We start from the raw sequence: 17965 nt of genomic DNA, 5'->3' as shown, positions 1-17965 counted from the left end.
GCAGTGGAAGCCCAAGGTACGTAGTGTTCCTTTCTCTTGGCCCTTTACAGACAAGCTCACTTTTAAATCTGCTCAACTGGGCGGCAGTAGATGCCCATCCCAGCAGGCTAAAGGCCCAGATCCGTGGACACAATAAAAAAGAATATCCGACATGGTGGGGATGCAAACCTGGCCCAGGGCAAAAGGACCCCTTCCCACCGTGCCTGATTGGTGCCAACCCAAGCCACGAGGTGGAAACACCCCAAGCAACCCCCTCCACACACTGCCCTGAGTCCCAAGAGATGGTGACTCCAGCTGGGGTCAGTTACACAGCACAACCCCCTCCACCCCATGCTAGGCAACACTGGAAACAAAGCACCACCAGCACACCCAAACCATGGCATATGGATTTGTGTGGAGTGCAGCTTGAAGGAAAGGATGAAGCTGTTAGCAGTGTATTAGTGCCCAAGGGTTGGAAAACAGGTGGTTGTTAATTGAGCAAGGAAGCATTCAGGTTAAACCAAACAAGGTTTATAGAGGGATTTTTTTTGGAAATGTGATGCATGTATTCATTTTCCAGAATACTATTTAAATTCTTAATAAGTTCCAAAAACAGGGTTGGCTGCAAGGGTTTTGAAATATTCAAACATAATGGCACCGTTGTACTGAAGGCTGCTCGGCCCTATTTACATATTGTCATGACAGTATACGTTTAATGCAGACTTATAACGCTCATATTTCTGTCATAACTGGCTTTTGTCATTAGCTGTGAGTGCTGCTCTATAATCAAATGAGCCAATGGCTTTGTTATGAAGACAAGCATTTCAGGCGAAACTCAAGCAGGCGACGCCGCAGCAGACACGACGGCAGTGAAGTGTTAGTCATAAAAAAACACCATTTTTCCCCTCCATATTGCTAAACTGTTTTGTTGAATGTGGTAAATCACTCCAGGCAGAATTATATTGGATGGCTTAATATATTTAATACTGGTTGGAAAAGAGAATTCACTATTGCAACACTTATTGTATCATCTTGATAATTGGTTAGGGCAATTATTTGTGTAGCTAAACTAGATGTCTGTGTTTCCAGGACGATGAAATTGCCTACTACAACGCGAAAGACAATGTAAGTGTTTATTTCAGTGCTCAACTTCTGTTACACATGCAGGTCACATTCAGACGGAGGTCACTGTTGTTGTGCTCGAGCTTCTCTGTATTCTTCCTTCCATCTGTGTTGTCCTTTATCAGTCCCCCTCCGATTCACCACATTACTACCATATTTTCCCCCTATTGTTTTCTATTGTAGATCAGGCCCTGTTCAGCAGTCCCATCCCTTTTGCCATTTCTATAGGCTTTTCTTCCCATGCAGCCTCATCTTCCTCACCCCCCGCATCCCTCGCTCAGGTGAAGAGGTTTCTGCCATGTTTCTCCTCTAATTGACAGACGAGATGTATGAGCTGGCTGCACTGTTGCTTTATTAGGGAGCAACTGTTCACAGACTATCCTCCTCCCCCATCGTGTATCCTCTCCCCACCACTCTTGCCCGCATTCTTTCCTCCACATCAGGCATTTTTTCCGATCCCCTCTGTTTGTGCTGCTGTCATTGATGTTTATTAGTGAATGCACAGTTGGAGATATAGATTTCTCACACAGAGCATCAGGCTTTTGCAAAGAGAGAAGTGAGTTAGCAAATCCTCGGTACACTGACCATTCTTTGACTTTCGATGTACAATACTTAGTTTAGGTTTAAGGTGTCCTGTATTACCTATAACTGCTACAAATGAATGTTTGTTTTGCCTCTTCAGCTGGATGCAAATGAGACGGAGGGAAGAAAGTACAGGATGCGGCCAGATTTTAAAGAAGATCCCTCATTTAAACGTTTGACTGATCACAACCACACGGCTGTCCACATCCCTACTGACATCTATGATGGCTGTGAGTACACACACACACAAGTATGCAGGCGGTCGCCATGGACACAGCAGACACAGTCTATTTTAATAGATTGTTTAGATATCCATCAAGTGAATTCTCCAGTTGCTAATAAAAGGGAGGCCAAAGGAGCTGAATATCCTTGGGAAAATTGTGGAGCGTCTGCTCGCCAAGAGTATAAATGGCAGTCAGTCAATATGTATAATGTAATAAGGCCTGTGCATCATTGAGTTTTAGTAAACCTTAATATGTCTAGAGCCTTTCTAAGCATCGCATAGTTGCTCTCTCAATTTATACCTCTTCTAAGGAGGTTCTGTGATCATCTGTGTTTGTCTAACTGGCTCTTGAGCATTGTACACACACAAGGATTTTCTAAATCTCAAGATTTTTTCTCTCTCTCAGAGACCCCACCCAGTAGTTGGGATGATAGTTGTGGCTGTTTTTTTAAGCGAAACATCACAATAACTAAATGACAGGAACCTAAGTAAAAGTTGTGCATGCCACTGATACCAGACAGGGTGAATATGGCGGTTGACTGGAGAGCTAATATAGGTGTTTGACGTCCTTGGCTGTACTACTATTATATTTGGTCGATCATGAATCTGTTTTTCACATATTCTCTGGTTCTTTTGTGGGGCCTCTCTGATGTGCCCCTGTTGCTGATGAGTGACCTCCTTGTTTTAAAGGCCTTTCTGATCATTACCTCTTCATCTGATGACATTTACTCTGAGACGCTCGGAATATTCCCTAGATTCTTGCCTGACATTAGCTCTGCTCAAGTTGAATGTCGATGGCTTAAAAATGTCTGCTGGAATCCGTTAATGGAGGCCGGACAATGACAAACATGAGCAAAGATTTTGCGCTGCCACGCTTACTCTTGTCAGCCTATTTGCGAGCCTTCATGAGACCAGGTGTGTGTCGCACGAGTGTGCTGCATGTTACCAGTAATTATTACAGTGAAGGGTGATGTGTCAGCAAGGTCTTTCATTTCCAGCATAATGGACTGACTCCGCCTGTGGGGTTCTTAGTCTTCTGCCGAGCTGTCTCCCCCACAGTTACATCAGTTCCCTCCCATCTGCTGACCCCGGTCATGAGGCTAAGGGAGAGGGTTGGAGATGATCACACGGGCTGTGTTGTCCGTAAATTTTCATTCCTTGTTTATTAGCATGTTTATGAACTTGTTGTGACAATTTTCTACTAGAGACGGTCGTAATCTGGGATGTGAGCCATCACACCTCTGACTTTTTCTCAAGGACACCCCAGTGGACTGTAATGAGTATGCATAGATAGTCAGAGGTGGTGCACAGTTTGGACTGATCCAAATGAGGTGTTGAAATCTCGCTATGAACCTGGGAGCTGATCCCAGAGCTGGCGCTGTGTTTCTATGCGTTTGAGTTATGACGGTGCCAGGATTAGTCACTACATTTAAATCTCACCTACACTTGTGTGTAGAGATGTGCTATTCCTATCCATGTGTTTACATAGGAGTACAAGCCTGTACACAGATTTACCTAAAGGTAAAAAAAAGGTATGTATATTTTAAGAACTAAACATGACATTTACTAAACCATCACAAACCAGCAGTTTTGTTCCTCTTTTTTCTACGATTGCATGTTGTTAAGTTTTGATAATCGTACACCATGTTCCCAATCTATAAGATTATGGTCACATATACTGTGACCATAATCTAATGTAAAAGAAGGAATAAAAGACATTTGTGGAGACTTTCACTTATGAGAAGGAAGACTGAAAACAGTCACCCCACAAGCCTGTCGCTGGACATTAACCTTATGTGCACGACATGTACCGGTATAAAAAGAACGGGCAGGAAATTGAGCTTTCAGCGCTTCAATCTGATCTTTGCCCCCTTAATGCTCAAATACAACCTCACCTACAGCAGGAGAAGATTGTATTTGCCGTGAAAAGTAGATGAAATCATTGGAAGCTGTCTATAACACATGATCCCTCAATGTGAGGCAGGAAATGGAGAAGAGCGAGATGACAAAAGGGATCTGAAATTAAGGCCAATAATGTGTGAGTATGATAGTGGCAGGCTTTAAAAATGGAAATACTGAGATGTACCCATCACTTAACTACTATTTACATTATGAATGAGTAATTATATTAAAAAAACAATTACGTCTTACTTTGTTTTCAGTTTGTTAATTGAGTTTGTTTTCTTACAGTTATTCTAAAAGTGTTTTGAGGCTTAAATTAACATGCATCGTCACAACCTGAAATGAAACGTATTATAGCCTCTTGATTCAGCAGCATAGTGGGAAAAGAAAGAGGTTAATTACCTGGCTTCTGTAACTGATGCTTGTGACTTGAACTGAACTGATAACATTGTATTGTTTATGTTGATTTCACGGTTTCAACGCTACCTCACTCCCATGGTTTAGTACTGTATATTGGTGTTGGGGAAGTGGACTTTTGCATCCTATGCCAAGGCAGCCTTCAGCATTGCGTGTTGACGCATTAGGTTTACAAGCATATGTTCCACAGCATATCATGACACCGCGTGCAGCACGTCACATAAAAGAAAGATAGTAGTTGCAGTCAGGTAAGAAGATGGTGATGGTGCTCCTTTCGTTTTTCACGTCATAATGTTAATTGCTATTTAAAAGCCATGCTTTTCAGTAAAGGTGACATGCTATAGCGCTGCACGATATATATAAAAAAAAACTTTGCTCTTCATTTTTATTGCAGTATATTTTGCGATATTAACATAAACTAACAAGAATTCCCACCAGATAACTTGAGCAGTGAGAAATGGAAAGAATGAGGTTGATACTCACAAGTGTGTCTCAAAAAAACAACAAATAAAAAAATTAAATGACAAAAAAAAATAAAAATTACTGTGTCCATCAGTTACCAAGGAGAATGCTGGCAGATTGGCTTCCCTTCATGCTACTCTAGACTTCCAATAAACATTATTGTTATCATTATTATTGTTATTATTTTTACTTGTAGTCACCGCAAGTACACATGTTCATATAAAAAGACAGGTGTAGATTATTCAGATTATTTATGAAATATGTAATTGATTGAACTTCAGTTTTCTGACATACTCCGTGACCCAAACAACGTGTCATGTTTACTTTACGTTAATAACAGCAAGATACGGTCAGCACAGTACAGATCACCTACAAGAATAGGTGATACGAAATATTTTGATATTGCTGATGTTGATTTTCCTTTGGGGACTCATCCCTGGCAGAATGTTTCTCCCAGTCTTCCCTCACTGGCTGCTGCGTGAGCAGTGGGGCCAGGGGCTGCCTGACCTGCCAGACCTATGCGGACAATAGACATTGGACTCAGTGATACTTACATGAAGCGAAATAAAGTTAACAGTCAGGCAGGAAGAAGAAGGAAGATATTGCACATCGCAATGACAGTGTTTTAAGCGATTATCGTGCGTCCCTAACTTGCTCTATGCTTGGCACCGTCAGTAAGGAGGTCAGCCACATACAATGTTATACTTATTAACTAACATACAACTTATGACCTGCTCTACTTACGTCCACCCATATTTACGACCACGGCCAGCAGATGCTTATTATTATTTTTTTTTTAGTCAACGTCTGGCTGAATATATAGCACCTCACACGATTGTGCGTCTCTCTCAGAGTTTGCACTTCTGACAGTCTGGTTTTATATGACACTACAGAAGGCAAAATTTATGCCTCAATTGAACTGCAAATGTGTCACCATTCGACAAAGACGGCCGGCTACTACATCACTCTTGGAAGCAAAAGTCGACATTGGTCAGATTTGGCCCTCAAGCCCCGGGTTTGACACGAGACGTGCACAAAGGAAAACAATTTGTCTATTCATTCTTGATGCCAAATGATCACATTTTCCAAAATATGTATTTCTAAAAGACGGCGCCCCGAACGTTCATCCTGATATCCCGCTGAGATAAATACATCCCTCGCTGTAGATTCAGCTTGGCATCAAAGGCTCACAAGTGCAGCCTGGGAATTCATTAGTGTCGATGGCAATATGGTTGACTAGAGGATTCTGTTTCAGCTGCCGAGTTGTTTAGTGCTTTGTAATATTATTAGCACCTCTGTAGAAGCATAAAGGTGGGGTGTATTAACTTGTAAGGTTCGTTATCTTTTCCTGCATGGATGCAACCTGAAGTCAAATCCAGGCTGATGTCTCACATCTATTTTATTTTTAAAGGCATGGGGGGCTTTTTTTTCCCCCTTGCCTTTTGAAGCTGCATATTGTCACCAAGCCAGACCTATTTGAGTCCTTTGCCCTCATTTCAAGTCGCCAAAGCGTCTTTTGTTTGCAATGAATCCACTTACAAACCCTTGTCGTCTTGTTTTCCAGCTGGTGTTGGCTAACTCATTACCATTGATGCATTTGACATTTGCATTATATTCCCTGCTTATGTATACTCATGGTATCTCACAAGCACATATGCTTTCATTTTTTTTTATAATAAAATTGGCACTCCTTGCATCTGAGGCTTCATTAACTCTCCTCTCTGGAGGCTTACATGCTAATGAACTGGTTGCTTTGCACATCAATGAGCAACGTCACAGTTGATACGTACTACCAGTTTATCTCACAAACATACTTTTAAAAAGCAGAAGGATGGGAAGTAAGATAAACAAAAAAAGGCACTGAATAACAACCAGAAGGGAAACGTGCCGAGAAAAGATATAGCTGGGACGAGATGTCCAGTGTCTCCATCCATCATGAGTGTTCGAGGCTCTGAGCTGTCTAGGTGCTGTGTCATTGCATCCATAATGCCTGTTCCCTCCCACAACACACACTATCCATCACACACTCTCACTCACACAAACACACCCACACTATATATATATATTTTGCTTCAACCAAATAAAAATGATTAGTGCAGCACCACCAGCAAATTGTGATGTGGAAGATCCTTTTTAAGAGTTAATAGCGTTTCACCGCTGCATCGCCGGAATATTGAGCTACCCATCTGTCATGGGCAATTTTCCTTTAATGTTATGATATTGCAACTTACTTTCTGCGTGATCAGTGACATCCCAATGCTTGTTTCCTGGCAACAACAGCTTCCTCTTTCAATCAGGTTATCTGCCAGGAAACAAATCATGATCAAGTGCAGTCTGTATTTTTGTCTCTTGCTGTATTCACCGACACTTGGATGTCCTTCAATGATAATGTGTCATTTCATCCGCAATGAGAACCAATTCTTCTTTATCACTTCAGAATCAAATTATTCTCTGTTATGCTCTGTATAACAACACACACTAAACAGACACAAAACAAGATAATTGCCACTGCAGAGGAGGTTGTGTGACCATTGGAATCTGTTGACAAAACACAGATTTCAATGACAGTTTAAGGAAATGTTAATGGTGGGAGAAGGCTCAGATGATTGCATTTTGGTGGTTTCCTAAATAAGAATTAACTCACTGTGGTGCTGAAGGTGCTGTGGCGTGAGCACTTGAGCTGTTGCTCAAGGTATTTATGTATATATTTTTATATATATATATATATATATATATATATATATATATATATATATATATATATATATATATATATATATATATATATATATATATAGAGTTAGTGGGTGTTTTTCCTCTCAGTGCTTTTCTAGTTTTCCACCCTTTGTTCAGCTGGAAGCCCTGTGTTTTCAGTTGTTATTGCTAATTGAAAAATGTAGTGCAGCATAATCAAGGGAGTAAAAATGTAATTACAGCAGCAAATGGTATCACAGATGATGAGAGAAGATTACAAAATAATCATGACTGGATTGGATTATAAAATTGTGCACTCAGTAAACACAAATCTGTGATGCATAATTCGTAGCGCCGGTTCATAGTTTGTAAAGGAGAGCAGCAGCGTCGCGCTGTGATTGAAGATAATCTGGAGGAGCGTTCCTTTACACGTTGTGTGTTTGTCAGTCTGAAGGAGCTGCACTGCAATGTTTAAGTCTCGGGGCATTCTCTCCAACATTTGTTTTGTTGTCCGCATCCTCTCCTTACAGCTCTCATTGCTGTGCATGACCTATTGTTTCACCATGCTCAGAACTCTCTGCTCAACTGCTGGTGCTAAGATGCTTTATCAGCAAGTGAAGAGCTCTTTTCTGAAGCATAACAAATCAATTCATAACATTATCAGAAAAACAAAACAAAAAAAGAGACGTTTGGTTTTGCTTGTTTGTAATAAAATTAACACTGTAGGGATAATATGATTACCCATTCAATATCCAAGAATTAGATTTTTTTATTTCAAAACAACACAAAATGAAGAATAAGTTCATCAAAACAGTCCTATTTTTTCTCCATTTGTTTTGTGAAAATAAGACACCATTCAGTGTTGTGATGTCAGGTACACACACACACGTATATACATATTTATATTATAGCATAATTGATAATATTAAACACTGTAAACCAGTAGTTTAAATATCCAAAAGGGCCACATTATGTGCAGTATGGACTGTAGTGAGTGGCCCAATGCGAGAAGGACAACTTAACTTTACCTTTGTTACTACAATATTCTAAATGTGGAGAAAATAAGTTAAAGAATTAGAAAATGTCATTTAACGTTTCAATATGACTTAATATTTATGGTTATTATTAATTATTTCATTTGTTTGTTTCAATTAACAAGGCTTAAAAAATAAGTTGTGAGTTTTACATTTTATTTAATTAGTAAAAGTGAATTTCTTTCATAATTTTATCAGATCTTATAAAAGACACACAAACACAGACAAAGGGCTGTGCGTTGCTCCTGGACCACACTGTGTCCACGTCTGCTGTGCTTGTATTAGCGTTGTACTTCTACTTTTTTGTGGTCATGTTTGTTTAGCGTAGTTTACCAGCGCGTGCATGTATCATTTGCGCCTGAATGTGGGTAAAATTTAAAAATAAATCTGGGAACAATCTTGCAACAGATTTTGAGTCATAACACTGGCAGAGAATGAAGGGTGTATGTGACACATGACTGGAGGAGGGAGGACCAGTTAACATGACAGGTAGTCACTTAAGAGGAGACTGACAGACAGGAAGGAGGAAAGCCCTCTTCAAAAAAAAAAAAAAAAAGATGTATTCTGAACTGGAGTTGACAAGCTAGACAATTATGGAATTTTGTTTTCCTGCTAGATATTGTAGTGTTACCAGTCTCCTTTTATAAGTAATGACAATCTCTGTCAGTGCTGTTGGAAACACAGTCCTGGAAGATACTTATTAAATCGTAACTTGTAATTAATCCTGTGTGCAGTATGCAAGCGAGCAGTCTTGCTGTTGATCATCTCAGCGGGTGACGGTTTAGATTTAGTGCAGTAAGTTGAGGATGTGAATCTCAATGAGCCGAGAGGTTGGATACCAGATAGTAGCCTCCAGCTTGGTTCCTCAGGCTACGGCCTTAATGCTCCTGGGCTTCACTTTAGGGAGTCACTAAGACGCTCCAATTAGTGGTGCAAGAATGTTTTGTTTTGTCGTTCTTTAATTTTGTGATTTTTTTTTTAGCCACCATTGTGTTGAATGAGCTGAACTGGACCGAGGCATTGGAGGACGTGTTCAGAAAAAACAGGGAGGACGATCCCACACTTCTGTGGCAAGTGTTTGGCAGCGCCACCGGCCTGGCTCGCTACTTCCCAGGTAAAAAAAACAAAACAAAACTATACTCTGACCTCTAATGATGGAAAATGACTGCCTCTAACAGTGAATTAATGTGCGTACTTGCTCATCAGTGTCGCGGCAGTCATTAGCTGAATATTATTTGCTTGGCCTGAGATGCAGCGTGTGGCTTTTAATAACTAGTGTCAACCTGGGAATAGATTCACAAGTTCGCTCTCCGCTCACATCTCTGAGCAAATACGCTGAATGGATAATTTACATCACCCCGCTGGTTTCATTTGTCCTGCCAAAAAATGGTGTTATACAATTTTAAGTGTGTTATTTTTACACTGTTTTCTCTGCCAAGCAATATCTATTCATGAGATTCCCTGTCATCATTTACTCAGTGTAGCTTTAAAGAGAAAAAGTGAAGATGCACGTCAAATACTCAATAATTTCATTAACCCTGAGTTTATTCTTCTTTGTTCCCCCTCCTTACTCAGCATGCGTGATGAGCAGACACACTTGCCCAGATTTAGTTGCCTTATGGCGTCCTTGAAAGAGATTAATAATAACACGTCAACTATCTCTCCTGATAAAATGTGGAGCAGCACACCGTAGCTACCGTCTCAAATTTGTGTTTCCTGTTTTCCTGTTGCCACAGTGGAGCAAAACACTCATCGTGGAGTCTCATTATCAGCAGGCCGTCGTAAAATGTGTTGATGTGTAGTCCATTTGAAAAAGAAAAAAAGAGCTTTATTATAAACATGACTTGACATAAAATGATACATGTATGTTTTTGATCTACCCTCCTAAGACCTGTATTCATGTTTTCACATATCCAGGCCCATAGGGAGCAGTTGCACTTCTGACCTGTTTTCATTATTTACCACAGAATATAAGCTGTTACTTTTTCTCGCTGTGTGAACCTTGCGGCTTATAGAGCGGCGTGGCTAATATATGGATTTTTACAGGCTAAAGAGCGTCATGCTGCCAAAATATTGAGCCTCATCACATCAAACGGTTGAAATCACAAGTGTATTATTGACCTTAAAGTGCTGAAATTGCGCTGTTTTCGCCCGCGTGTCGGCAGCTCCGCCAACAGAGCCGTGACGAGAAGTAGCAGCTGAGACCAGCTGTGGTGTCAGAACTTCTGACGTGCGGGTGAAAACAACACATTTTGAGCGCTTTAATGTCAATAAAAGATATGAGGATTTCATGATTCAAGTTCATAACATTGCTGAGTGTGTTTCATAATCAGTCAGTTAACCACTGCACCCACGGCTTCTAGACCGGTGCGACTTATGTGTGAACAAGATTTATTTTCCTTCTTTAATTTAGTGAGTGCAGCTAATATTCTGCTGTGCTCTATTGTGCAGAATTTAAGGTAATCTTTTTCTCCCCTCAAGCATCCCCCTGGATGGATGCAAGGAAAACACCAAGTAAAATTGACTTGTACGATGTCCGCAGAAGACCATGGTGAGTCACCTGCAGAGAGTATGTTTTGGAAAATGTGTTTTTAGGACACACAATGGGAAGTATATGGACCCTAATTCGTGTTTTTAAGGAGTTATACATACTTAACTTGCACATTAGTTTGAGCAGCAAAGACAAAGATAAGAAGTTGAGATATTGGGCCACGCACTAATGATGCATCATTTACCGACTCTAAAGGCGTATCACATCTGTAGGAAGATGTTTGCTGACACAGTGATTTGTAATGAGAATCAGGAGGAGGTGGAGGAGAAGAGACTTGAAAGTCTGCAGAAGAAAGACATAATACAAGTCTGGGAATGAGAAGAAGGAAGCGTGAAGAGGGAGTCGAGAGTGTGAAAATTGTCCAAGTAACTGGAATCATCCAGAGTAATGGGCAGCAACTAAGGAAGGTGAAGAGCAGAGTGCAGTTAGGGTGGAATGGAGATAACAGGTGAAGGAAGAGGGCAAGGAATTTCACCGAGATTCATGCTTGAGGTTAAAAAAGACATGAAGAAGATACTGTATGTGTGATCATGGAGGATGTTTTGCTAGACAGGCTCAGATGAGAGAGACTGAATTACTCTAGCAGATCCACGTGGGAATCAAAAGACATGCCTTCATGTATTAATATAGCGAGATGTATAGTAAATATTTGAACCAAAGAGATGAGTAAAATCCCTTCAGTTGGAGAAAATTTCCGAGTCTTATTCCTGATTGTTTTTTGTTTTCCAAGAGAAAAGATTAATGCTATGTTTCTATTTATACATGCAATGACAGTATGGGAATCTCAACATGATGCAGTTTTGGCTGATTCCTTTTTAGATTAATTTTGGCATTCTATGCATTATGAATTCCATTAATGGAAAGTTTTCACTATATCAGTGTCTTTGCTATTTTCAGTGAGACAATACTTTAATGTGCATGTTAAGTGCTGTATTACCGATACATATTCAGCTATAAACTATACAAACATGAACTGAACAAAACCTGCGTCTACACATCAATAATGTATTTCCAATTGTCCACACAGGTACATACAGGGAGCCGCCTCGCCCAAAGACATGCTAATCCTCGTTGATGCGTAAGCTGCTTCAACCATCCATAATTTTATATCAGCCATGATTTCCCCTGATTACACTTGCGTTGCATTTTACATGTTGCTGATAATGTGATGCATTGCCCCGAGAAGGCGGCACTTGCTATTAAAGTCAGTGGACTCTCTGAAGACACGAGCAGAGTAAGCAGACTGTTGCTAGGATATGTGAGGTATCTCTTTGCTTGCAGGAGTGGGAGTGTGTCTGGCTTAACTCTCAAATTGATCCGGACCTCTGTCAGCGAGATGCTGGAAACTCTGTCTGATGACGACTACGTCAATGTAGTTTATGTGAGTATCGCATGAAAACTTGCCAATGAGGCGTTGGGGGGGGTCGGTGCATGTTGAGGGGCAAAGACAGAAAGTCTGTAGACTGTAATGGCTTTCCTGCCACACAGGATGATACTCGAATCCCCCTTTCCACAAGTGAAGCACACAAATAACGACAGACGACAAGTAATGAAATATGGATTTTTCCCTCTCTCTGGCCTCCCCTGAAACAGGCCTTAAATGAAATACCCACTGCTATATTTGGTGTACAGGATTAAAACTCCACACCCCCACTTCACCTTAACCTGTGTGAGGGTATGTGTGTGTGTGTCTGCTTTGAAACAGAATGAAGCTGTGCTCCTACGACTGAAGTGAACTCATGGAAACATTCATTTGTCACTTTCTTTTCCATCATTCTATCACTTTCGTTTCATGAAGTAGTGACTCAGAATTCCTCGACATGGCTTCAGAGAATCACCTCATACCGCGGCCTTCACCCACTGGCAATAACCTAACCACTTAGCCATCATTTAAAATGATCATGTCAACCAATCACTTTGCTGTTGTCTTTCCCAGCACTGTGGGGTCTAGATTACACACAGCAAGCCAATCTGAAACAGTTGAGATTGGTCCTATAGAGATCAGGCCACTCTTTATCCTGCCTGGGCGAAGACAGAATACCAAAGCCTGCCTTTCTTTCTCAGGGGGAGCTTCTACACAATATACTCAGTGTGATTCATGTGCAATTTTCCCAGTTTGTCATGGTGCATGGCAAAGATTTAGTATGGTACTAATATATATTTCTAAAGGTTTTCATGGTCATTGCAAATTAACTGTGTTAATATTTTCAGTGCACACTTATGCACTACCTTTATTATTTATTCATTTCCCTTTTCGCGGTCTGTCAAACTCAGTTCCTCTTTGGTGCCAACCCTTCCATCCATTTGTTGTCTTCGTGTATTCATCTATTTCTAGTCCGGTCAAGAGAAAGCAGTTGGACAAAGAGGCCCAGACTTTCCAACAGAGACATTCCTAGGCCAACAGAGAAACATAGTCTCTCCAACATGTCCTTGGTCTGCCCCAGCTGGACCAGGACAGGGGTGGGCCCTCCGGTTCTTGAAGGTCCAGGGTGGCACATGTTTAACCAATGGGCATTCAGCTACAGCAGCAACACCAAACTGACAATGAACCAGTTACACTACTAAGACACCTGATCTGTGAAATGACGTCCTCTTGAAACAAAAACTTGGACTCCCCTTTGTGGAAATAATTGTCCAGGTCTGTTCTAAAAAGTGCTCGAGCCACTCTGACTCCTCTACTGTGATCGGCACCGTTTTCTGAGGTAGACTCCAATGGCTCATAGCACAAACTCAGTGTCACTATGCAAAGCGTGTGGCCGTAGGTGAGAGTAGGAACTTAGGGACCATTTATGCTCAGTGTCCCGTACAGATATGGACAGAGCCTTCTGTCCATTCTCAGGATTTATTTCGTCCATATTTCTACCTGTTTTCACAAAGAATATGGATTAACAGAGCAATACCAACCGAAACCATGAGGGCAGTGTTGCACTAACTACCCGATACGTAGAACTAATGAGACAGGAAGAAGTCATAATTCTTCGTCCTCCAGTCGCAATATATTTAACGGCCTCACTGACCACCACCTCCTACAATGCTGCCAGCGTGTACAGCAGTTCTGAGGTGACGAAAGTATCAACGCACGTCCTCATCGATGGTAGCATTGTTTGAAACCAACGGGGACATTTTCGTACATAAATGGAGCATAAATGGGCCTGTAAACTAACTAAACCAGTTCGATCTTTGATCTTGCCACTGGAGACAGATCACACCAGGAGTCGCTCTGATAAAACAACCCCAAACTGCTTATACTTCTCCATTAGAGGGTATGTTGGGAACATCTGGCAGACTCTCCTGCTAGCAGTCTTCATTTCCCACCTTCGGCTGAGCTTTAATCCTGTATGGAGGGAGACAGGGGACATCTGAGTGGGTGGTGTTCCGGGCTTCCGTTGCTGAGACCAGACTTGCAATAAAACTCCTCAGTTCATGCCAACCGATGAAGGTGCCAACGATTGGCATGTGAACATCAATCTGAGAAAGTTGGCCTGTTACGACAAGATGATCCAAATTCACTTGTGTTGGGAACATCCGTCTTCTTGGAAGTGTTTGGGGTTTTTTTTTTATGTTTTGGAGGAGAACATAGTGGGAACATTACTTTTCATTCCATGTCTTCAGCTTGGTTTCCATTTCTTCCTTCATCTTGATTAACAAGTAATAAAAGGTGCATTTCAGCAAACAACTTGGGGAAGGAAATTAGGAAGCGCCGTCATTAAAAAAACTGCTGAAGCTGGGAAAACAGGAATAATTTCTCAATTATCTCTCTCGCACGAACCAATCAAATATTGGGTCAAACTGTGGAAGGATTGTTGTCTCCTTCATTCAAGAACCCTCTTATTCATTTCCAAGCTTATGAAGACTTCCAGTGCATAAATTGTTGACCTGGACACCGAAAGACATTAATCTCTCATTTATCAAATTAATATTTTCTCATTAACCATAGCCCCAAGACTTACTTGGTTATGGAAGATGCTCACACACTTCCTCAGCTGGAGTACTAGGTCAGAGAACTGCTGATGGTTGTGCCTTCCTGCGCCATATTTCACTCACATCAGCTACATTCTCTTTCCGGCTGGTGTTCTCTCTCACTTCAGTGAACCGCCGTCACTTTTATCCTTGCTGTTCAGCTGTTAGTGTCAGTCCAGTAGGCAAGTCGCGCCGCCAAACCAGAGGAGCAGAATGTCCACAGGGATTATGGGTTGAAGATTAGCCTTCTGTCTTGTGTCATCGCTAATCCAATCCTGAAGACAGGATCGTTGAACTCACAGCTGTAGAGGCGTCGGCGAAAACAACACCGGGAAAGAGGGGAAATCGACAATGACAGAAGTCGGAGTAGAAACATTTGTTTTTGGATGTAAATTAGTCATTCATTCTTGAGCTCATAAATGATTCCTGCAGTGGGAAAACAGGAGAGAATTGATTCTGATTATTTATTTATTCGAGAGAGCTCAAATATCCACAAACAATGGTGAGAAGAGGAGAAAAGAAAACGCTTAACAATTAATTATAAGCAATAGTGGTCAATACATTTTTTTATGCACCTGGACTGTATCAAACTCCTGGCTCGTGGGCCGGGCAGTCATTTGAAATGGCCATCAAGAACTTAAATGGAAATATCACAGTAAAATCATCATACTTTTTGGCAATTGGATAAAGGGGAGAATGTTGCCCCGCGATTGACACAAATAAGGTAAGGTAACTTTATTGTCAAATAAAATCTTAGGTTGTCTAGGACTAGGCCATTTTTCCCCCCCTTATCAGACAGTGTTGCATATGGCGTCAGGAAATGCAGTGAGGAGCAGATACAATACAGAAGTCTGATCTATGCTCCATTTGTCAGCATGTGAGGACTTAAGACCCACTTATGTTCACTGTTCCATACTCACTTGGATACAGACAGAGCCTTCTGTCCATGCTCTGCGTTCATTTAATTCATTTTCTGTGTGTTGCCACAAAGCTAACGGATACGGGCCAAACAGAGCAGTAGCAGTGAAAAATGTGGGGGCAGTGTTGCTGTTGCATGGTGTAGCTCTATTGAGACACGAAGCAGACATAACAATGGTGGTTAACAATTTTCCATCCACCAGATACATTTAACGGCCTCACTGACCTCCACTTCCTACAATGCTGCCTCCATTTTGTCTTTTGCGCACTTTGTCCACTGTAATGTTTGTTGTGGATTTTGTTGGGCTGCTCCCCCTGGTGGATATATTGGTGTAAAGCAATGCCAATGCAGAGCATGCGTGGGAGCCTGTGATCTGTAACAATAGCAACGTTTAAAATGATTTGTTAGAGTTTCGTACTGTATGTAAAGGGCGCAAAAGGAAGGATAAGCTGTCGGCGAATCGTTTAACTGGAAAAAAAAAGTTCAGTTGGATCCCCAGATCTTGTTAAACGTGGCCAGTTGCTCATTAGAAGAACAAATTTTGGCGGTGACATGGACTGCGGCTGAAAATTGGCCCCCTGTGTGATTGCCTGTGAGAACAAGGGTGAGTTAGGTTAACCAAAGGATAATGTGCCAAACCTTACGTGTCTTGTTTGACTCATTTCCATTACACAAGCGTGTAATTGAACAGTTTAAGCCCATTACTGTGTGAGAGGGAAGGAATGTAGCTCCTAAGTATTGTAATTAAGAATGAATTACATTTAAGGAGCATTTATAATTTAAGTATCTCAACGTTGCATCCAGATATGACACTATGTATGTCTCATCGCTTTACATATCCCACTTAGTGACATTATTCTCTGCAATAGAGGTAAAGAGAGAATTTAAAAGTAGCCTTCTACACGATAAAAATATGTACATTTACACTCTCTCTAATGCTTCATGCATCCACCATCCCATAATATACCTCTTAAATTTATCATCACAAAAATGTGGATGCTATTGTAGAATTTCATTGGTGAGTGTGTACAATCCTGCACAGACGCATCTGTCTGTTACAGTCAGTCTAAATGGATATTTTCAGCGGAGACACTACATGACGTCAAGGTCTTGCTGCTTGAAAAGCCATTCAATGTCCTCACCACTTGTTCATCCTCTTTCCTTTTGACTTCTTTTTTTGTCATGTATATCGCATACGTCGAACTCAATGCTGGTGGGCCACATCCGGCCCTTGATGGTCTTATATATGGCTGTCAACATGATGTTTTTCATTATGGTATGTCGGTTAAAAGCTCCCACCACTCGGCCTGATAATGCACTGCAACAGTTGGGGTTCTTACAGTTCTCACTTAAGGCAGTTAATCGCTCTGAATCTGTCACGAATGAACTCAAAAAAACTGCTCCTTCGCTAAGCGAAAATGGCATCACTGGCTTTTACGTCATTGATGAATGATGCTTAACTCGAGCCACGTTTTTCTGAATTCTGAGTGATAGTCGCTGAGTTAAAAACAAACTTAGTTTTCAAAAGTCCATCAATTACTCACAGCCTGTCGGGTCCTTGTCATGAAAAGTTCTGGCATAAAGTCGTGAAATTAGAGATCGTGTCTGTCGGCTTGCGCACCATAAAAGGCAGATTTTTATAAAAATCTATTCAAAAATGTGTCGTGGCAAGTCTTCAGGGATTTTTCTTTCATCTCCCTCTGAAGTCATCTGATCTCCGAATGTGACGCAAGTTCATACCAAATGACACAGAGTACTTCTTTGACCTCCTATGTATCTACTGAGTCATGAAGTCGCCACACCCACCCAGTCCATCACGATGAGTCATCTTCAGTGCTCCCGATCAATAGAATTACCACAGAAAAACTGGCTAAAATTCTTCGAGTCAGGCAAAAAGGAATAACTTTTTTTTTTCCCTGTCATCATGCAGGCCCTCCTCTCTCACGTCTGCTGTAGCTCAGCTTCTTAAGGAGTGGCTGCCCTCAGTGACTCTTTTAAGATTTATGCCTCGAAGCAACAGTTCTTGCTCTGTTTTTCGGGAAAGCCCTCAGACTGCACATCATAAACAGAGTGGCGTATCTTTCTCTCACCTGAGGCTCAGTAAAGCTGCAAAAATTCAA

The 17965-nt window shown here is 41.2% G+C and overlaps 1 protein-coding gene across 1 annotated transcript in view; it reads left to right on the top strand.

Annotated features, from left to right (window-relative positions):
- The window catches only part of LOC128770568 (voltage-dependent calcium channel subunit alpha-2/delta-1), a 64491-nt gene that overhangs the window by 17301 nt on the left and 29225 nt on the right, over window positions 1-17965 (top strand). Inside the window, exons 5-10 of the mRNA XM_053885175.1 lie at window positions 1069-1104; window positions 1784-1913; window positions 9398-9529; window positions 10897-10966; window positions 11994-12044; window positions 12248-12347. Of these exons, the coding sequence (XP_053741150.1) occupies window positions 1069-1104; window positions 1784-1913; window positions 9398-9529; window positions 10897-10966; window positions 11994-12044; window positions 12248-12347 (519 nt within the window). The remainder of the gene's footprint in view (window positions 1-1068; window positions 1105-1783; window positions 1914-9397; window positions 9530-10896; window positions 10967-11993; window positions 12045-12247; window positions 12348-17965) is intronic.

This window comes from Synchiropus splendidus, chromosome 14, assembly GCF_027744825.2.
Source record: "Synchiropus splendidus isolate RoL2022-P1 chromosome 14, RoL_Sspl_1.0, whole genome shotgun sequence".
Taxonomy (NCBI): Eukaryota; Metazoa; Chordata; class Actinopteri; order Syngnathiformes; family Callionymidae; genus Synchiropus; species Synchiropus splendidus.
Note: the sequence above shows the minus strand (reverse complement) of the source record. Positions and strands in the feature narration are given on the sequence as shown.